Source organism: Elephantulus edwardii, unplaced genomic scaffold (assembly GCF_000299155.1).
Source record: "Elephantulus edwardii isolate Elephantulus edwardi_28Jun2011 unplaced genomic scaffold, EleEdw1.0 scaffold00189, whole genome shotgun sequence".
NCBI classification, from domain to species: Eukaryota; Metazoa; Chordata; class Mammalia; order Macroscelidea; family Macroscelididae; genus Elephantulus; species Elephantulus edwardii.
The window spans coordinates 1589990-1609911 of NW_006399939.1; the positions used below are offsets into that span (position 1 = coordinate 1589990).

A 19922-nucleotide genomic window follows, 5' to 3' on the forward strand; every position below is an offset into this window, starting at 1 on the left:
GATCCATGAATTATCCTGTTAAAAAAAACTTCCACTACTAGTGAAAACAGAACCTACAGGGATATCTTGCAAGTTTAGGGGAGGTAGACCCCCCCCCAGCTAATATCCTTTGGAGATTCTTGATTTCCTGCAGTATCTGATCCCCCTCCCCCCAGAAGAGAACCTCAGTGAGGTTAGATTAGAAATGAACATCGTGTGACCTCTTTCTTCTGTTTTATGCTTCTTCCTCAGCAGCTATTTCACCCCTCTGATAGTCTTTCACCTTTTCTCTTCTGATTTCCTCTTGATTTCAGGTACCTGTTTCTGTGTGCTTGTTGAGGGAGTGGTGTCCCCCAAATTACTTGTGCCAAGTCCCCCTTCTCTCTCTAACATACTCTGTGATGAAGACTCTGAGTGACCTGCACCTAATCTTATACTAATTTCAGCTTGGAGAGTGTGTTGAATGAATGAACTGTGTGTGTAGGGGTTTGTGTTCCTGTATGCTATCGCTGTATGATTAAAGGAGCTATCACTCCCAGGTGTTAGGGATCATATTTGGCATAGACTTGTGTAATCATGAAAGCACCAAGCACAATACCTTCCTTATAATATAGGAGCTCAATAATTATCTGTGGGGTTAAATTGTTATTACAAAAATAGAGCTGTAGTCTCAGGGTCCTTGGCAGGAACACTATCCCAGGGACAGGATCCAAGCAATGGCCCACTTTCTCCTGGCAATCAGAGCATGTTGGTTGATATTCCCCAGAAATCAGAAATAAGGCTATCCTTTGAGGAATCCTTAAAGGGAGAAGCCTATAAAACTGAAGGCTGTCCTTGGAACAATCCCAGGCTCTTTGGAAATGGCCCACAGCTCAGGGAGCAGAACCAGAGGAAGCTAGTAGCTGTTGATTTGGTTCCAACACAAGGCGATCCCCCCGTGTACCAGAGTAGAGCTCTATACTCCATAGGTTTTAATAGCTGATTTCTGAGAAGCAGATTGCTGGCTTTTCTCCCAAGGCACCTCTCACTAAACACCAACATTCAATCTTTTAATCATTTGCACCATCCAAGCATTCCAGAGCCGGAAGAACCTGCCTGCTCAAAAATGGGTTACAGGGACCCACTGGATCAATACTTAGAACTCTTTCTAAGTTCCTCCTGCATTTCTTCCTAAATTTTCTTTATGAATACCCAAAAGAAGAGTTAATTAGGGACAAAATAGTATCTATAGTAGTTTAAAATCCTGCATACACATTTAATTGCTTTTGTCAGTTGCTTTTGATCATTCAAGTCAGCATGGTGTTCATTAATAAGCAACTGTAACAATGTAACAATGTCTAACATGTTTTAGTGCATCCTGTGTGTCAAGTACTGCAATAATTGCATTCTGTGTCACTTCCTTTAATCCTCAACAGTGACTGCTTGTGAGGTGTGGTTAATATTATTCTCCCCCACATCGTAGATGAGAGACTGGGTTTTAGAGATGTCAAGTAATTTACTCAAGGTGACATAGCTGGTGAGTGACTGGAACAGGATTGGAAGCCGTGGTGGTTTCCCTACAGTATGTATCATTACCTGTAGGATAATGATCATCATCATAGCTGCTCCTCCTCTTACAGGCGAGGCCTCACATATTCGCTCTGATCAAATCCCCCATTTATTTATGGGATCTTCGTGCTTCTCACATCCATTTCTACTGCATCCACTTCCTTTTCCTTATGATCCTTTGTTGACAGCCAGCTAACTGACCGTGTCTCCTCATTGTCCGCCCTAGGCTGGGCCTGACCACAACTACACCAAGGAGAAGATCAAGATTGTGGAGGGAATCTGCCTTCTCTCTGGGGATGAAGCCGAGTGGGATGACCTCAAACAACTGCGCAGCTCGAGGGGGGGCCTCCTGCGTGATCACGTGTGCATGAAGACGGACACGGTGTCCATCCAGGCCAGCTCTGGCTCCTTGGACGACACGGAGACAGAGCAGCTGCTGCAGGAAGAGCAATCGGAGTGTAGCAGCGTCCATACTGCGGCTACTCCAGAAAGACGGGGCTCTCTGCCAGACACGGGCTGGAAACACGAACGCAAGCTCTCCTCCGAGAGCCAGGTCTAAAGGCTCGTGGTCCTCCCCTCCCTGCCTGTTCCTGCTCCTGTATGGACTTCCAGTCCCTGTGCTTGCTTGTACAGCAGGCTTTCTCCCCGTGTGCTCAGCCGCCTCCTCCTCTCACCCCACAGCTGCTCCCAAGCCCTCCCTGGGAGCTGTTCCCACGCGGCCCTATCTATCTGGGCACGAGAAGAAAGGATGGCAGATCTGAGAACTTAGGCCTGGATGTCACCATCAGCCTTACCTCTTGTACCTAGTCCCGAGCCCCCTGAAACTGGGCACAGCAACGCGACTTCTGTCAGGGCAGAGGTCCACTTCACCCTGCATCTTCAGTGTCAGCCCCACAACAAGCGATGATGCCAGTTTGGACCCTTCCCCATCAGAAGTGACATGACTGTTTCCCTGAGGACTTGCTCCCCGGGGGTTGAGACAGGGGCTCTTGGGTAAAGAGATGCTTAGACAGAGGCGGAGAGAAGAAGGGTCAGCCCAGCTGGTATGGGCATCTGGGGAAACTCCGGCCTCCAGGATGGTAACATTAGGAAGTTTGGGAGGTAATTGGGCCTGAGTGTCCGCTGCTGGCGGTGGATGGTATTTTCACCCTCAGAGTCATTATCTTTTTTTAGCTGCAGAGATGCCCGTGAGATCTGGGCATGGCTCTGGCTGCTCTTCCGCCTGCTACAGTGTCTGGAGCCTTCCTACCCTGTCGCATGACTAAGATGATTCCCTCCTGGTACCACCACTGACCAATACCTTTCCCAAGATCTTTACTCTAAGTAGCCACTGTGGGCCAGTGGTTTCAGTGAATGCTGCAACCCTGGGTGACACTTTGTCCCTGCTGGTTTGTTTAAGCAGCTCTGCTAGACGAAACCTAGACTACCACCAGAACATTAATATTCTCTCCCTCTCTCTCTCTCTTTCTCTTACTCGCTGGGTGTCTCAAGAAAGAGAACTTGAAACAGCATTTCAAAGAAGATCCAGGGGTTTCCATAAATGGTCAGAAAGAGCAATTGGGTTAGAGTCTTATGGTGCCCAGAGCCTAAAGGGAAGGTTGAACCCCCTCTGGTCCTTTTCAAGTGCTCAGGAATTGAAGGTCGGGGACGGAGAGCCTGGGGCTAAGATCTGGTGAAGATCCCATTCCATTCACCAAGGACATGTGTCTCAGCTCCTGTCAAAGAAGTTGAGACCTTTTCTATCTGGAAATTTCTACCTAGCTCTTCTCGTTATTGCCTTTTTTTCTGACCTAGCCTGTGATTCCAGTAATCTCCAAAGCCCTGTGCTAAGGAGGGCTGGAGAGAGATGCAAAGGAGTGGGCAAAAGAGTAGAAAGGTAGAGGGAATGACTGATGAAGCGCCTCAGCCCAGGCACAGGCCTAGACCTCCTCCACCCAGGAAGGAGAGGTGGCAGGGCTGAGAATGAAGGAGAAGGCTTCTAGAACGGCCTCTGAACTTGAAGCCTCTCCCTCATGGTTATTGGTGTTAGGAAAACAGCTGCCAAGTGTTAGGGGTGAAAAAAGAGGACAAGATCAAGCCTTTTCTGTTCAGGTAAACATAGTTGCTACACCCTTTCCCTTGCCCCAGTAGCCAGCCCCAGTTTGGGCCTACTCATTACAGCTAGGCCAAGGTGGCATTTCCAGAGCACCCAGGGGCGGGGGGGAGGTAAGGTACCACTTCCGGGAGGAAAAGGCAACATTTCACACTAGAGGAGCCTTGTGGGGTTTGAGACTCCTGGTTGGGAAAGAGAAAGAAAAGCGGCATTTTCTTGACTGGAATTGGGAAGGATCTTATTGCACTTGGGCTGTTCAGAATGTAGAAAGGACATATTTGAGGATTTATCTATTTGAGCACTGATTTACTGTGTAAAAAGCAAAATCTCTCTGTCCTAAGCTAATGGAAGTGATTCTCCCGCACTCATGTGTAATGGTTTTAACGTTACTCACTGGAGAGATTGGACTTTCTGGAGTTATTTAACCACTATGTTCAGTATTTTAGGACTTTATGATTATTTAATATAAATTTAGCTTTACTTAATCACTTTGCTTGGCTTGGAGTCATGACTTATCTGCACCTGACAGACTTATCTGCCTGGTAGACCTCTGCCCTGGAAATCTGCTTGCAGACAACACCTCTGAGCCCTGTGGGGTCATGAGGACAACAAAGAGTAATTAAAGGTGGAATGTTCCTGACTGAACCTTCAACTTTTCTTGAGACAAGTCGAGACCAAAATTCACCATGAAGTCCTAATTCCCTGTAGAGGGAGGGGGGAGTGACAGCTTTTTTTGAGTGCAGGCACTGCTTAAGGGTCTATCCAGACTCGATAGGAAAAGTATCATGGTCATTAGTGATGATACCTCAGTCCCCAGTCCTGTCATATGTGCTGTGTATCTTCTATCAATATTCTACATCTGTGAAGGCTTGTGTCGCACATTATAATGATGATCACTGGCAAAGCTGTCTACTGTAACCAGAAAAGCCCTGGAATGGCGACAAGGAGAGCTAATTTCAGCTCCACTTCTGCCACTAATTCCATGTGATCCCAGCCAAGTTTCATAGATACTCTGCAAATAGATCAAATGAGTACTAAGATTTCTTTCCTTTTAAAAAGCAGTTTTATTTTCTCTTACCCATCACACCTCAATGCTAGAATAAGCAGCTGATAATCCCTTTTCAGGTTTTCTGGAGATAACACATCTCCAAGAAGATTGAAAAACATGTTCGTTTTAATGCCAGAGTAGACTTTGGTGTCAACACTCAATAGTTAATTGACTAAATTACACACCGTTTGTAGAATAATTCCCTCATTCATTCATTCCAAGCATGAACAAGAAAGACATAATCACACAGAGCTCAGAACCCAGCAATACCCACACACAAAAGAGAAAACTGAAGCAAGGAAGACGGAAGCCTCTTACATTTAAGTGGTGAGAGACCTGGATATGAGCTACCGCTTATAATTCTTCAACCTTTGATGAAGGGGAGTAGATGTGATAAGACAAAAATGAGTGAAATACATCAAGAACAACCATGACCCCTCATCCCATGACTTGTTTTTTCACATTTACAACAGATAAAGGAAAGTTGACACCTCACAACAAAGAGAAGTCATTTTAAGCAGCGAAATCCAGAATGGACCAGGTCACAAGGTTATGGGCCAAAATGTGAACAGTGGCCATTAGACCTGGGAACTTTGTACATGGGAGTTGGAGGTGGGGGACATAAATGCACCAAACACAGCATTTGCTTGGAGAAGGGAAGATGTTTTTGGGAGAACAAAGTTTAACTGTTTTGTGGCCGCATCTGTGGCCCTTGAACACTATGCAGGCCTCAGAAGCCCTGCTGACCTGTGACTGTCTGGTAACTTTAGCAGAGGATGAAGAGAAAGGGCTGGGGCTCACGGTCCAGGTCTTGTCAGGAATTCCGCCACCTGGAATAACAGCGGCCGGGACAGGGATTCTGTTTTCAGGCTTGGAAGATGCCCTGCCTCTCAGTTTCCTGATGAGTCACGTGAAGAGGTTGTAACTGGATGATTACTAGCGCCACTGCCAGCCTGAAATCTGTGCTGCTTCTGGTGGCTCTCGGGGATGACACAAGAGTTGAGACATCCTTGTCCAGGTCTCTGGATGTACAACCTGAAATAGAAAAGGAGAAGAGTAAAATTAGAACATTTTTGCGTATCATTTTGCAAACTGTGTTAAAAATTTAGTCACTGCCCTTCTCTCTACTTTGTATGAAGTAAGTGAAAAAAGTCACTGCTGTCGAGTCAGCACTGACTCCAAGCTGACCCTCCAGGGAATTTTCAGAGGCTGTGAATTGCATGAGAGGTTACTGTCCATCTTTCTCCCTCAGAGAAACCGGTGGATTCAAACCTTCTGCCTTTGGCTCAACAGTGCGACTCCTTACCCACACAGCTATGAAACCCAACACTGAACAATCTTTGTGGCCCACTCCCAAGAAGATTTCCTAGGCAAGAACATTGCAGCTTTTATTAATTCTGGTCCTGAAGAAAACAGTCCAGGCTACTTAGGAACTTAGAAAGCACATGTAGAACTTAGGGTATGTAAACTTCTAAGGGGGATGGCCTGATATTTAAGAGTATGAAATAGACTTTCTTCCCTGATGTCCTTTGTAGACATAAGAGAAATGTGGCTAAGAAAGTCTTTTTGTTATAGGTTCACATGACTCAAATGGCCCTGGGGGGCTGGGAGCACTGGTGGCCTAGTGTTAAGGAGCTGTGCTGCCAACCTAAAGTACACAGTTAAATCCACCAGTTGCTCCATGGGAGAAAGATGGACAATCTCTTTTGAAAATCCAACTGAAGGGTCAGTTATAAAGCCATTCTGAATTGATGGCACTTAACAGCGTATGTTTTCATCATGTGTTTGCATAACTGAAATGACCCAACTCCTAGGATATAGGTTTCATGCAATCTGAATTCGTTTAGAATAATACCTCTCTTGCCCATTCATTTTTCCCTCCAGATCATTCCCATTAATTAATTGACAGAGACTACTAGAGTTCAGCACAGGGGACAGTCTCATGTCCAGCAAAGGAGCCAGTGTACAATCTTTGACTCTTATCTTGTTAGCGCAGAGCCAGACAACCTAATTAAAGGTCTGAGCTGAAGCTAGCCCCAAGCTATCCAGTCTACTTATTTCATTTTACAGTGGCTATAAGGAGCCAAGAACTCTCACTTATCCTGTGCTCCTTAGTGGTTTTCCTTTCAGCCTGCTAGCAAGGTCCCTATCTCTCCCTTGCACTGCCTTCTATGCCTTCCAGCCCATTTTGGTGGAGCTGACGTAACTGTGGTCAAAGTTCTTGGAGAGCCTGCATTCCTGGGGCTATGGATTGAAGGGGAAACTGTGAAGATGTATCATTCAGCACCTATTACATGTAACTGAGTATAAGTCAGACTATATCTTGACGTTTTGGAGGCCAGTTGAGACACTAAAACCTACAGCCACTTGAAATCTGTATTACTATCAGCACAGCTATCTTTGGCACAATTCAGGAGACCTCTGGACGTACAGTTGAATGGAAGTTAACCACTGAAGTGTCTCTTCTCTAGGATGGACAGATGGATCCTTGTCTCATCCTAATGACACATTGACATGAATGCAGCTTGTGAATAAGTTGGGATGAGCATTGTTCCAACTTTAACAGGCTTTGCAGGAATATCCAACACAGTTCTTCAGCAGCTGCAATGTTTGGCATTTGTTTGGGTTTTTTTTTCCTGAGCACAATAATGGACAAAGTGTTCTGAATGCAAAGAGTTTACTTTGATTTGTGATGCCCACAAGGCTTTTGCTACCTTATACAAACATACCCTTCTTATGTAGAACTATTGTAAGACCCTCGGAATAAAGAAGGCACGTAACACACTAACAAAAACACAAAGATAACTACTGTTAGATGGTAATTCTGGACTGCAAAAGAGTCTTGGCCAAACTTTTACTAAAGTCTTATAATGAACAAACTGTTAGGTTCCTACCTAGCCCTGCGTTATCTGCTTCCCCTCTCCCCTCATCTGCTCTTACTACCCTACATACTACTCCTGCCTACTATTCTGTTCCAGCTCCACTGGCCTCCTTGCTGCCTCAAGCCAGCCAGGCACTCTTTCACCGTAAGGCCTTTGTGTAGCTAGCTGTTCCTTCTGGTTGATTCTTGCTGCCCGACTCCCACCCCTCACATGATCTACTCATAGTATATCATAGTCTATCACCTTAAAGCCTTTTCTCCAGTGTGCCCTTAATGGAGAATGCTCTAACAAGTTTTCAAAATTATAGTCTTTTCCCCACCCCCACTCTGGTCTCCTTATTCTGCTTTATTCTTTTGCATTTTCCACAACATGTAACACCTTCTAATGTACAACTACATACTCTATGACGTACTTAAGTGTTAATGGTCTGTTTCCACATAAGAATGTGAGCTCCATGAAGGGAGAGGTTTTCGTTTCTTTCACTGTTTATCCCAAATGCCTAGAGCAGTCCTTGTGCGTACCCAGCTCACTGCTGGTTGAGTCAGCTCTGACCCATGTTGACCCTCTAAGGCTATAAATTGCGATGGGAGGACGCCCATTTTATGAGAAGCCACCGGTGGATTTGAACTGTCAGACACACACAGCCTTTGAACTGGCAGCACACCTTGCAATAGACTATATCACCAAAAGGGAGCTCTTGTGGCTTCATGGCAAGGGGTTGTGCTGCCAACCCAAAGGCAGGCAGTTTGAATCCAGCAGGTACTCTGCGGAAGAAAAATGGACGATCTCCTCCCACGTGATTTACAGCCTCTGAAAATCTGTTAGAGGGTCAGCTATGAGTTCCAACTTGAGAGCATGTGACAGCAGCACCACCCCACCACCAGAGCTCCACTGCAAAGGAGTAACCAATCAGCATTGCCTTCAAGCAGAAATTGACTCATTGTTGACCCTCCAGCGAGTGAACTCTTGCACAGGAACAGATTGCCCCTCAGAGTCACTGGCGGATGTGCACCACCAGAGAAGTACACTTTGGAGTTAGCAGCACAACTCCCTATGGACTATGCCACCAGCACCTCACTGCATAGCAGGTGCTCAATGAATGAATAAGTGAATGAAATCAGACATGTAATGCCCCCCTTCTAGTAGGGCTGCACTAAAACATCCAAGCTAAAAGAGAATTTTTCTATCCTATTCTAAAATCCTTTAGGACCCAGGCTTTATACATCTTTCATTAAGCAAGTTTTAAGTTACCATTACCCTCTCTTTACAGGCTTCCACTTATTTTCAAGTATATTTAAATAGGCATGTCAACATCCAAAGACTGAAGAAGGCTGTGTCTATATATGTCCCTTCAGTCCTCAAAGCTTACCTTGACTTTTTTATTCTGATTGGTTGCTCTCTCCTTCCTCTACATGTGAACCAGTCCTCATCTTCCAACTTTCCCATTTTTAAAAGAAATGTTATATTGGTTTGCATACAAAGTTTGTATACATTGTGTTTCGCACTATCCTTCACTCACATTGTGTTTCATACAATCATTCCCATTCATTGTGTTTTAGAAAAGGAATCGCCATTGAACTATGCTCACCATTACCCTGCCTTGCCACATCCCTGCAGGAGCTTTCCCATTTCCTTTATCCATCCACCCACCCACCTAATTGTGTGACCCTAAGATTTCCCCTCTGTCCGTCCTTTCCCCTTTGCTCCTACTCCTTCCTCCTTTGGATCTCCATCTCTTCCAACTTTTTGTTCTCTCCCCTTTTCCCTCTGAGGACTCTTTCACCACCAAAACGTCATCCCTTCTCCTATGGAGGTTATTTTCAAATCTCTATCAGCTGAGTCCTAATCTCTTCAGTCTGTTCCAGTCTTGTATTTCCTAGAACTGCTTAGATGATTCCATTTGAGCATCTCATTGGCACCTTGCAAACAAACCTTTCTTAGACTCACATTCTCATTGAAACAAGTCTCTCCTGCCTTTCTCCTTCCCTTCAAGTAATCCTAGTCCCTAGGCTCCAACCCTGTCACAGTCATTGAATCATCTCTCTAAATGGGCCCCACCCTTGCCATGGTGTCTAACGTAGTCATCTGTGAAACCCTCTACTATCTCTTGAATCTCTTCACCTCTTTTCCACTGCCATTACCTCATGTCAGTGTCCTAATTGGGCTCTCCCTTCTCAGCTGTAACCTATTTTAGACAACCTAAAGTGCAGTTATGATTTTGTCACTTGTCTGCTCAGAAAACTTCCTTACCTACTAAATAAAATACAAATCCCTAGCCTAGCAATCAAAGTCTCAAAAGACTGAGTCTTCACCTTCTCTATCTTGTGCCCCACTACCTCACAACATGAGCCCTGTCCTCTGCTCCTCTACATGCAATGCACTATCTTGTGTCTATTCCCTTCCTCAAGCTTTTCAAGCAAACCAGAGGTGTTCTAGCTGCCTCTTTTACTAAAACATCTCACTCATTGTTGTTGAGTTGGAAGTGAATCACAGCTGACTCTTCAGTGGATTTTTGGAGGCTATAAACCATGCAGAAAGAGACCTCCTGCAGAGCTTCTGGTGGATTCAACTCCCTAGGGCTATGCCTAAAAAAAGTAACATGTAAATTGGTTGTTGTTATTGTTGTTTTTTAAAAAAATCATTTCCTGGGGAGCTCTGGTGGCCTAGTGGCAAGAAGCTGCACTGCAATCCCAGAGGCGCATGGTTCAAATCCACCAGATGCTCTGCCGGGGAAGGGGAAGGAGGGACAATCTCCTCCTGTACCAGTCAGATCTGATTTGACAGTACACACAAATAATAAAGTAAAAAATTAAAAAAAATTTTAAAAAATCATCTCCCTGCTTACTGTATCCTATTCTTACTAAATTTGTTATAACTCCAGGAGTGTTCTGACCATTTTCACATATATATGTGAATTACTATATTATAATTCATGCAATAAATTCTTTATTGATGGACATGTAGTTTCCCAGTTTATTTTTTTCTCCCCTATCATAAATGATGGCTATTCATTGTAGGCAGTGTTTAGTAGAGCTCCCAGATTAATTCAGGTTTGGAGGCAGGAGTGGCATCCACTTCCTAAACCACATGCCTCTGGAAACTCTATGAACTTGGAGAAATGATGATAGTTCTAGAAAGGCTTCGGGACTTTTGTTCATAAAGTCACTATGAGCTGTGCTCGACTTGATAGCAATCAACGATAACAGCAACATCATAAACCGTACAGAGCTCTGATGACCTAGTAGCAAGAAGCTGAGCTACAATCGCCAAAAACATGTGCTTCAAGTGCACCAGCTGCTCCGAGAGAGAGAGAGAGGAATGGACAGTCTCCTCTTGTGTGAATAACTGCCTCTGAAAACCCATGAAAGGGTCAGGTCTAGGTCAGTGCTGAGTTGATGGTAGAAAGCAGCAGCAATATCATAAACAGTGTTGCAGCAAACATCCTTGGACATTTTTCTCTGCATTCTTGCATAGAGTATCAAGTAAATTCCTCAAGGTGGCATTGCATTTTGTTAGGTATTGTTAAGTGTCATTGGATCGACTCCCATTCATAGAGACACTATGAACAACAGATTGAAGCCTTGCCCTCCCCTGCACCATCCTCACTGTCTTCCCCACGCCCAAGTCCCTGGTTTCAGTCATGTCACCGCATCAATCCAGCTCGTTGAGGGTCTTCCACTCTTTCTCTGACTCTCCATTTTCCCAAGCATTCTATCTTTGTTCAAGTGTGGGCCCCTCTTGACCATATGCCCAGAGTATGTGAGACAAAGTTTCCTTCTTTCCTCTAAGGAGTACCTGGTTGCATTCCTCCAAAATAGATGTGTCTGTTCTTTTGGCGGTCCATCAACACAATTAAAAAGTATCCATTTTTCTTTGTTCTTTCTTATTGACTGTCCAAACTTCATGTGCATATGAAGCAATTGAAACTACTGTAGTTCGGATCAGGTACATCTTAGTCCTTAGAAATGACATCCTTGCTCTTTAGCACTTTAAAGAGGTTCTTGACAGTAGGTTTTCCCAGTGCAATACATCTTTTGATTCCTTGACTTCTGCTACTATGGGTGTTGATTGAGGATCCAAGTAAAAAGAAATCCCTAAAAGCTTCTTTTTTCTTTTCTTTCTCTCTCCATAATGATGCTGCCTGTAGGTCTGTTGTGTATCGTGGAGTCAGAACCAACTCATAGCTGACCCTTCAGAGGTGTTTTCAGAGGCAGTCAATTGTGTGAGAGGAAACTCCCTATCCTTCTCCCATGGAGCAGCAGCTGGATTCAAATCGTTTGCCTTTGGGATTGTTGCACAGTTCCTTACCACTAGGCCATCAGAGCACCCTAGGGTCTAGTGGTAAGAATGTTTGTTCTTTTTATGTTGATGTATAATACATATTGAAGTTTTTGATCTTCTTCAATAAGCACTTTAAGTCTCCTTAACTCTCTTGACGCAAGGTTATGTATCTGCCTAACACAGATTATTTATGAGTCTTACTCTTTTTTTCATACAGACCAACTTCTCAAATTATCTGCTCAGCATACAGATTGAATTGTTGCCGGTAGGTGTCATTGAACTGAGCATGACTCCTAGTGACTCTGTGAACAATAGGTCCGAACCCTGCCTTATCCAGTGCCATCTCCATCCTCTCTGACATTCTTGAACCCTTTGCTACAGTCACTGTGTCAGTCCATCTCTTTGAGGGTCTTCCTCTCTTTCGCTGACCCTTATGTCCCTTTCCAAGGAATAGCATCTCTTAACAACACACCCAAAGTCGCTGAGGAAAAGCTTTGCTATCCATTGCTTCTAGGGAGCACCCTGATTGCACTCCCTCCAATACAGACTTGTCCTTCTGACAATCCGTTCACTACTCTTTTCCAACACAATACCTCAAAGGCATTGATTCTTTCCTGTCATCCTTATTCATTGTCCAACTCTCAGATGCACAGCAAGTAGCAGATAATAGCTAAGGAGGGAGGATACAAACCTGATGCGCATCTTTCCTGATTTTAAACCATGCTTTCATGATTTTAAATCCTCCTTCTGTTTGAATGATTGATTCTTGGTCTATTAATGAGATTTGCGTGGATATAATTATGTATTCTTTAATTCCCATTTTTCTCAATGTTATTAATAATTTATTATGAACAAAGTCAAATGTTTTTGTATAGTCAATAAAGCACAAGTAAACATTATTCTGGTATCTTGATTTCAACCAAGAACTATCTGACATCAGTAATGATATCTCTTGCTCCACATCAGTATTACATTTTAATACCTGCAAATTAAATTGCCTTCCTAAAAGTTTGCACCAATTCTATTGCTATTGCATTAAAAATTAACAGAAGGAGGCTGGATGCTTCTGTGTCAGCACGCGGGAGCCCGGGTTCAAACTCGAAATAAACTTTGTTAATTCGGCTAAAAAAAAAATTAACAGAAGGCTAAGTCTCAAATGTTAATTCAAATTTATACTTTTCCATTCTCCATCTCTAACATGCCCACTTGGAGTTTTCTCTCTCTGTCTCTAACCATCCAGAGTCAAGTATTTAGAAATGACTGCCTGCTTAGCCCTCTCCTAGCCACCAGCCACCCAAAGCCTGAATCTTCACAAGTTTGGACTCTTTCATAATCAACTGCCAGACAGGCCAGCTCCAAACTCTGCAGACCTTCATGGCCAAATCAATTAAATAATTGCTAGGATGACACAAATGAGGATAGCTAGACTTCATTTTATGTGCTTTGGACATTATGTTACCAAGAGAGACTACTCCTTCTGGCATAACAGGCAGTGTGAAGAGAAAGCATGAAGAAGGAATTTGGAAACATGCAAGTGGCAACTGCATAAAATGGCTGACTCAAAACCAACATTCTAGAAGATGTGACTTTCTATTGAAAAGGAGAAAATACTAAAGAAAAAATGTGAAATGATAAAAACACAGGTGGTTGCTTTTCAATTAATATGTTGCTTCCAAACATGTTTCTCTAACTTGTTGAGCAATATTTTAAGATTTTAGACTTCTGAAATAGATGGCATTGATGATTTTAGTCTTTTTTTTATCTTTACAATTTTATTATAAACCAAGAATTTTGGACTTGGGAAAAAAAAGAGGGACTACTCCTTAAAGAAGGACATCATAGTTGGTAAACTAGAAAGTTGGTAAAAAAAGAGGAACACCTTCAAAGAGATAGATTGATGCTCTAATGAGGACAGTGGCTCAAAAGAGCAATGATGGTAAAGATTGTGAAGAAATGAACAGTATTGCATTGTAAAAGGAGAAAAAGCAATGCGGGGACAGCCATACCTGACCTCTACTAACTCCATAAATGGTAACTACCCCCGTCAACAGCATTTACCACACAAAAACCATTCCCGTGAGGTCAGACACTTCCCCCCCTGCTCCCACAAATCTTTCTACTAACTCCCAACAGCAATCTTACTGCTCTGCTGGAGCCGAAATTCATTATAATAACTCATAGACCACACAGAACCATACTTACAGTTATGAGGTTTATTAGGGAAGTCAAAAGACTAACTCAGATTGGCTGCAGGATACAATCACTCAGTCAGGACAGCTTCTGAAATGTGCTTGCAGGCACCTCAGCGTTCAGCTTTAGATCAATGTTATAAAGCTTATTCTTGCCAATTGTGGCTCTCCTCCTCAGTCCTCCAACAAACTTGGGCAAAGGCCCCTAGCTTCAATTCCATAGGGTAGCAATCCCAAGGTCAGCTGTCAGCTGTGTCTTAGGTCATATTTCTGGTTTTCTGTTGCACCTGTGGCTACTGCTGCTTCTATAGATCCCAGTCTGATTGGTGTAGCAATCTTTGGCCATGAAGGACTCATACTTCACATTCTTTGCTGCTTTTTTACTGATGGTGAGATTCCCAAAATCTGCTGCTAAGTCTGCTCACTCTTGGGCAAGACTAGCCAGTCCTCTCTGGTCAATAGGTAAACATACCTTATTAGCATATTCCTGCCCATCCATGTGTCAAAATCAATGGCTTAAAAAGCCATTTTGAATAACAAACCTTTGATACCACAGAACAGCCTCTGGCTTTTCTAGTCATTGTTAAGAAATAGACTTTAGACTGGTCCATCTTCAGATCAGGAGGAATAAAAGCCAAGGTAATGAGTGCCAAATTGACAGAAAAGAAACGTAAATTGTTAACTGATGTAATAAACAACTGAGCCTCTGCAATGTGACGCAAACAAGATAAGGGGGGAAGCAGGGACAGGGGCTGCACAAAATGAGGTAAGACCTAGGAGATTTGGGGGAAAGGATGTACACCCTATAGCACTCAATGAGGAATTGGGGCAAGGACTTGTGACCTAGGGGATAAAAACTTTTGGCAGACTGTGGACGGTGTACCAACCTGTTTCTTTGACTGGGCTTGGGTACCTAATTTTGCAAAACTGCTTAATAAAGCCTCACTCTCACTAAACTGAATTTGGATTAGATTTCTGAATGTTTGTCAGGCCAATACTTTGGGTAAGTTATCTGCAAACTCCTATGGAATGAAATGGCTGGAAAGTGCCATTCCCAGCTAGGAAAACAGCCCTGGTCAGAGGACCATACTGATTCACCAGTTGTCAAGAGGAGTCAAGACAGGGTCCTGCATACTGACAGCTTTTCCCACACCATTAGCCTTCATATTTGAAGAATTAACTTTCTCTTTCATCAACTTAATACAAACTATATTCATGAAAGCATGCAACTCAGATACTTCATGCCTCATGCCTTAATATTCCCATTTTAGATAGCTAGTTTTTCATTTGCCCATCCCTATCAAACCAGTGGAGCCAAGCTGCTCTTTGGAGGTAAGGGGGTTTTTTCTTATTAAATTTTATTTTATTAATTTTAATGAACATTTATAGAGATTTTTTAATTTCCATTAATTCATTGCTGCATTTTTTCTCCCTTCCCCCTTCCCCTCAGTTCGCTCTTCTGAGGGTTGCAGAATGGAGTACACTCAGGGTGAGGGTGGGGTGGTGCGGGGGGATTGTATACCAATGAAGGATTTTTCTTTTGCTTTTAAATAAGAGCGAACTGGGGGGGGGGCGGGGAGAAAAGTGCAACAATGAATGAATGGAAATCCACAATCTCTGTAAATGTTCATTGAAATAAATTAAAAAGTAAAAGAAAAATTGTTTCATTGGTATACAATCCCCCCCACATCCAGTACACTCCACTATGCAGCCTTCATTCTGGACTCTGTCATGACCATAATACCCAATCATATATCACTTTTAAACCATTCTCTCCCTCATCTGTTTCAAGATAGTATACATAATTTATCTAATTTTTCTCAGTCTTACCCCAACCCTGATGTCAGTCCCATTCTACAACAGTGGCAGTATGCAGTATTTGTCCTTTTGTGACTGAGATACTTCACTCAGCATAATGCCCTCCAGGTTCACCCATTTTGAATAATATTTCATGAATTCCTTGTTTTTCAATGCAGCGTCGTATTCCATTGTGTGAATGGAATACGATAGCTTCTCTATCCATTCGTTTGTTGATGGGGGAGGCAAGGATTTTGAAGCTCTGTCTTACATACTTCAGGCATGTTGTCAAGAGGAACCAGTCCTTGGAGAAGGACATCATGCTTGGAAGGATAGAGAGACGCACAAGAGAGGAAAACCCAGGCATGTCAGAGACAGTGAGATTGGCTCGGGATTGATGGCATATAGCCAACAACATCAAACCTGTACTCTGAGGAAATAAGTATATTGCTTTCTCTGAAGAATCCTCTTTTTCCACTGAACCCTTAAGCATCTGCATCTATAAACAAAACATCAAGTTGCAGTAATCAGCACTAGTTTATAGCATGAAACATCTCTTCATCTGGTTGAGTTTTGGTCAACGCAATCCTAGTCATCCATGACTAGGCCCAAATCAGCATTAGCCTCAAAGTCAGGAATCCACACTTCTTCCTCTGTTCCAGCCCAGCTTGCCCCTTCTCTCAATATTAGACACCACATGGGGCCAAGAAACAAGCCAGGGGTCCTCATTATTCCTTGTCCCTCAAGTCAGCAACCCTTCTTCACGTATCCATATATTTGTGGATGCTAGGTCAACATTGCCGATAGAACCCACCCAAACTTCTCTGTCTCTTCAATGCTGCACTTTTTAGCACTTCCCAAGTCTATTCCAGTGAACTAAATTATAAATGAAACACTCCAGAAGAAGCAGCTAATGATCTGCGTATGCAAGCTATGTTGGAATAGCTTTATGGCGCTAAGGACATTAATCCACTGAGTACACTCCTTGCAAAGGCCGTAACAGAGAAGGAAATCACAAGAGCTCCTCCATCGTGGGCGACTCACATTTTTTTTTAAATTTTTATTTTTTACTACTGTAGAATAAGGCAACTATGTGGGAAGCTGTGTCAGTGCTCTTAAAACTAATTCCTCTAATGGTTTTAGAGATAAAAGGAACAGCAGGGTGATTAATAGGCAAATGGGAGGATTCTATGGGAAAAAGATTTACCCTAGCATGGTGGAGGTTTTTAGATGGTTACTTAGGAATGGGATGAATATAGTGGACATTGATGGAGTAGAAACAAAGGTTCCGAGAGAGCATTACAGGAGATTGAGCAGGCCATTGAAGGCTCTCTCTGTTCCCACAATATCAAGAAGGCCAACCAAGCCTGTTCTGTTTATGCCAATTATAAGGGAATTAATAGATGAAGCAGAAGCTCAGCTAGTTGATCAAGATATGGATTGATTAGAAGGCCAGGGTCTTCCGGTCCAACTCGCAGGAGGGGGGCCCAAGACCTTATGAGCATGTGTGGGTAAAATGGCCTGGAAATGGAGAAAAAAACCTTCCTGGGGCTTCTGGACACAGGAGTCCAATATACAGTAATCCTCAAACCTATTGATAAGATCTTGAAGGGATCTTAAGTTGAATTAGAAGGATATGTAAATATAGCCATTAACTTTATTTTGTGATGAAATATTTTTTAAGGTTGATAATTTTAACCTCTTATTTGAATTATTATATGTTTTTAAACATAGAAAATGTTTTCATTTCCCCCCCATTGTTGCATATTTTCTTCCCTCTCCCATTTCCTGTCTCCCTCCTGCAATGTACTCACTGCTCATTCCAGATTGCTGTCATACATATGATGCCTAATCATACATTGTTTATGGACAGTTTTCCCCCTCATCTAATGCAGTGTTTATTATTTATCTACTCTTTTCCCATTCTCTCCCCACCCCTCACGTCTGTCATATTTTATAACAGCAGTATTATGCAGTATCTGTCATTTTGTGACTGAAATATTTCACTCAGCATACTCTTGTCCAGGCTCCCCATGCTGTGTAATGTTTTATGAGTTGATTATTTTTCAGAGCTGCATAATATTCCATTGTGTAGATATACCATCGTTTTTCTATCCATTCATTTGTTGTTGGGCACTTCAGTTGCTTCCATCTCTTTGTATTGTGAATAATGGAGCAATAATCATAGTTGTGAAAGTGGTGAAGTAATTATCATATTTAGGGAGCTCTAATTGCTTAGTGGTAAGGAATTGTACTGCCAACCCAAAGGAACACAGTTTTGGATCCACTATCTGTTCCAAGGGAGAAACATGGGCAGTCCCTTCCAGTGTGATTTACAGCCTCTGAAAACCTGCTGGAGGGTCAACTATGAGTCAGTTCTGACCCATAATGTTGTTGTTGTTGTTATGTGCCATCGAGTCGTTTCCGACTCATAGCGACCCTATGCACAACAGCTCTAAACCCTGCTCTATCCTGCGCCAACCGCACCGCCTCTGCCACACCCATCCCGACTACCCCAGTCACCGAATCAATCCATCTCATAGAGGGTCTTCCCCTCCTGCGCTGTCCCTCCACCCTCCCAAGCATGATGTCCCTCCCCAAGGACCCGCCCTCCTGGCAACATGTCCAAAGTATGTCAGACGAAGCCCCAGAATCCTTGCCTCCAAGGAGCAGCTTGGTTTAATCCTCTCCAAGATGAATCTGTTTGTTTTCCTGGCAGTCCATGGTACATTCAGTACCCTTCTCCAGCACCACAGCTCAAAAGCATCCACTCTCCTTCTGTCCTCCCTAGTCATTGTCCAACTCTCTGATGCATAACAAGCGATTGCAAATACCATGACCTGTATCAGGCGCACCTTAGTCTCCAGAGAGACACTGTTGCTCCTGAGTACCTTTGAGAGGTCCCTAACGGCAGTCTTTCCCATCGCGATATGCTTTTTGATTTCCTGACTGCTGGTACCAAGAGTGTTGACTGTGGAGCCGAGCAAAGTGAAGCTGTGACCACTCTCAATCTCTTCGTCATCCATCCTGACGCTGCCAATTGGTCCAGTGGCGAGAATCTTTGTCTTCTTGACGTTGAGCCTTAGTCCATACTGAAGGCTGCAGTCCTTGACCCTTCGCAGCAAGTGCATGAGGTCCTCCTCAGTTTCAGCAAGCAAGGTTATGTCATCTGCATAACGGAGATTGTTAATAGATCTTCCACCAAACCTGATGCCACAATTCTCCTCATAGAGCCCAGCCTCTCGAATAATCTGCTCTGCATACATGTTGAAAAGGTATGGAGACAGGATGCATCCCTGGCGTACACCCTTCCCTATTTTGAACCATGCAGTGTTACCCTGCTCTGTTCTGACTACTGCCTCTTGGTCCAAGTATAGGTTTCGTATTAGCACAATTAAATGTTCTGGGATTCCCATTCTTCTCAGAGTCAGCCACAGTTTGCTATGATCCACACAGTCAAATGCCTTTGCATAATCAATGAAACACAGATAGACATTCTTCTGGTATTCCCTGCTTTCAGCCAAGATCCATCTAACATCAGCAACGATATCCCTAGTACCACGATCCCTTCTAAACCCAGCCTGGACTTCTGGCAGTTCTCTGCTGATGTGCTGTTCTAATCGCTTTTGGATGATCTTCAGTAGAATCTTGCTTGCATGTGAAATCAATGACACTGTTCTGTAGTTTCCACACTCAGTTGGGTCACCTTTCTTTGGAATGGGAACAAATATAGATCTCTTCCAGTCAGTTGGCCAAGTGGTTGTTCTCCAGATTTCTTGGCACAACTTGGTGAGCACATCCAGGGCAACATCTGTTATCTGAGCGACCGCAGATAAGCAACGGACAGGCGTTTTTCACAGGTACCTGGGATTTCCGGCGGGAGCAAGCCCTTGGAAGCTCTGACGACTCCATAATAGATAACAATAACAAGCCTCATCCTATTAGAGGCCTATGAAAGCTCATGGAAACCAAATCCTAGCTCTCTTTTAGGAAGCTCACTTTCCTAGAAAACAGCATCCGGCTACACCACAACTGAGTATCTGAACATTGGCCTGCGTCACCCACAGTCACATGAGTCATTTCTCTGATGCATTTGCTTTCTGTGA

The 19922-nt window shown here is 43.5% G+C and overlaps 1 protein-coding gene across 1 annotated transcript in view; it reads left to right on the forward strand.

Annotated features, from left to right (window-relative positions):
* The window catches only part of LRP4 (low density lipoprotein receptor-related protein 4), an 81814-nt gene extending 79728 nt beyond the window's left edge, over nucleotides 1-2086 (forward strand). Inside the window, exon 39 of the mRNA XM_006896767.1 lies at nucleotides 1754-2086. Within this exon, the coding sequence (XP_006896829.1) occupies nucleotides 1754-2086 (333 nt within the window). The remainder of the gene's footprint in view (nucleotides 1-1753) is intronic.
* Nucleotides 2087-19922: the final 17836 nt, after the last annotated feature.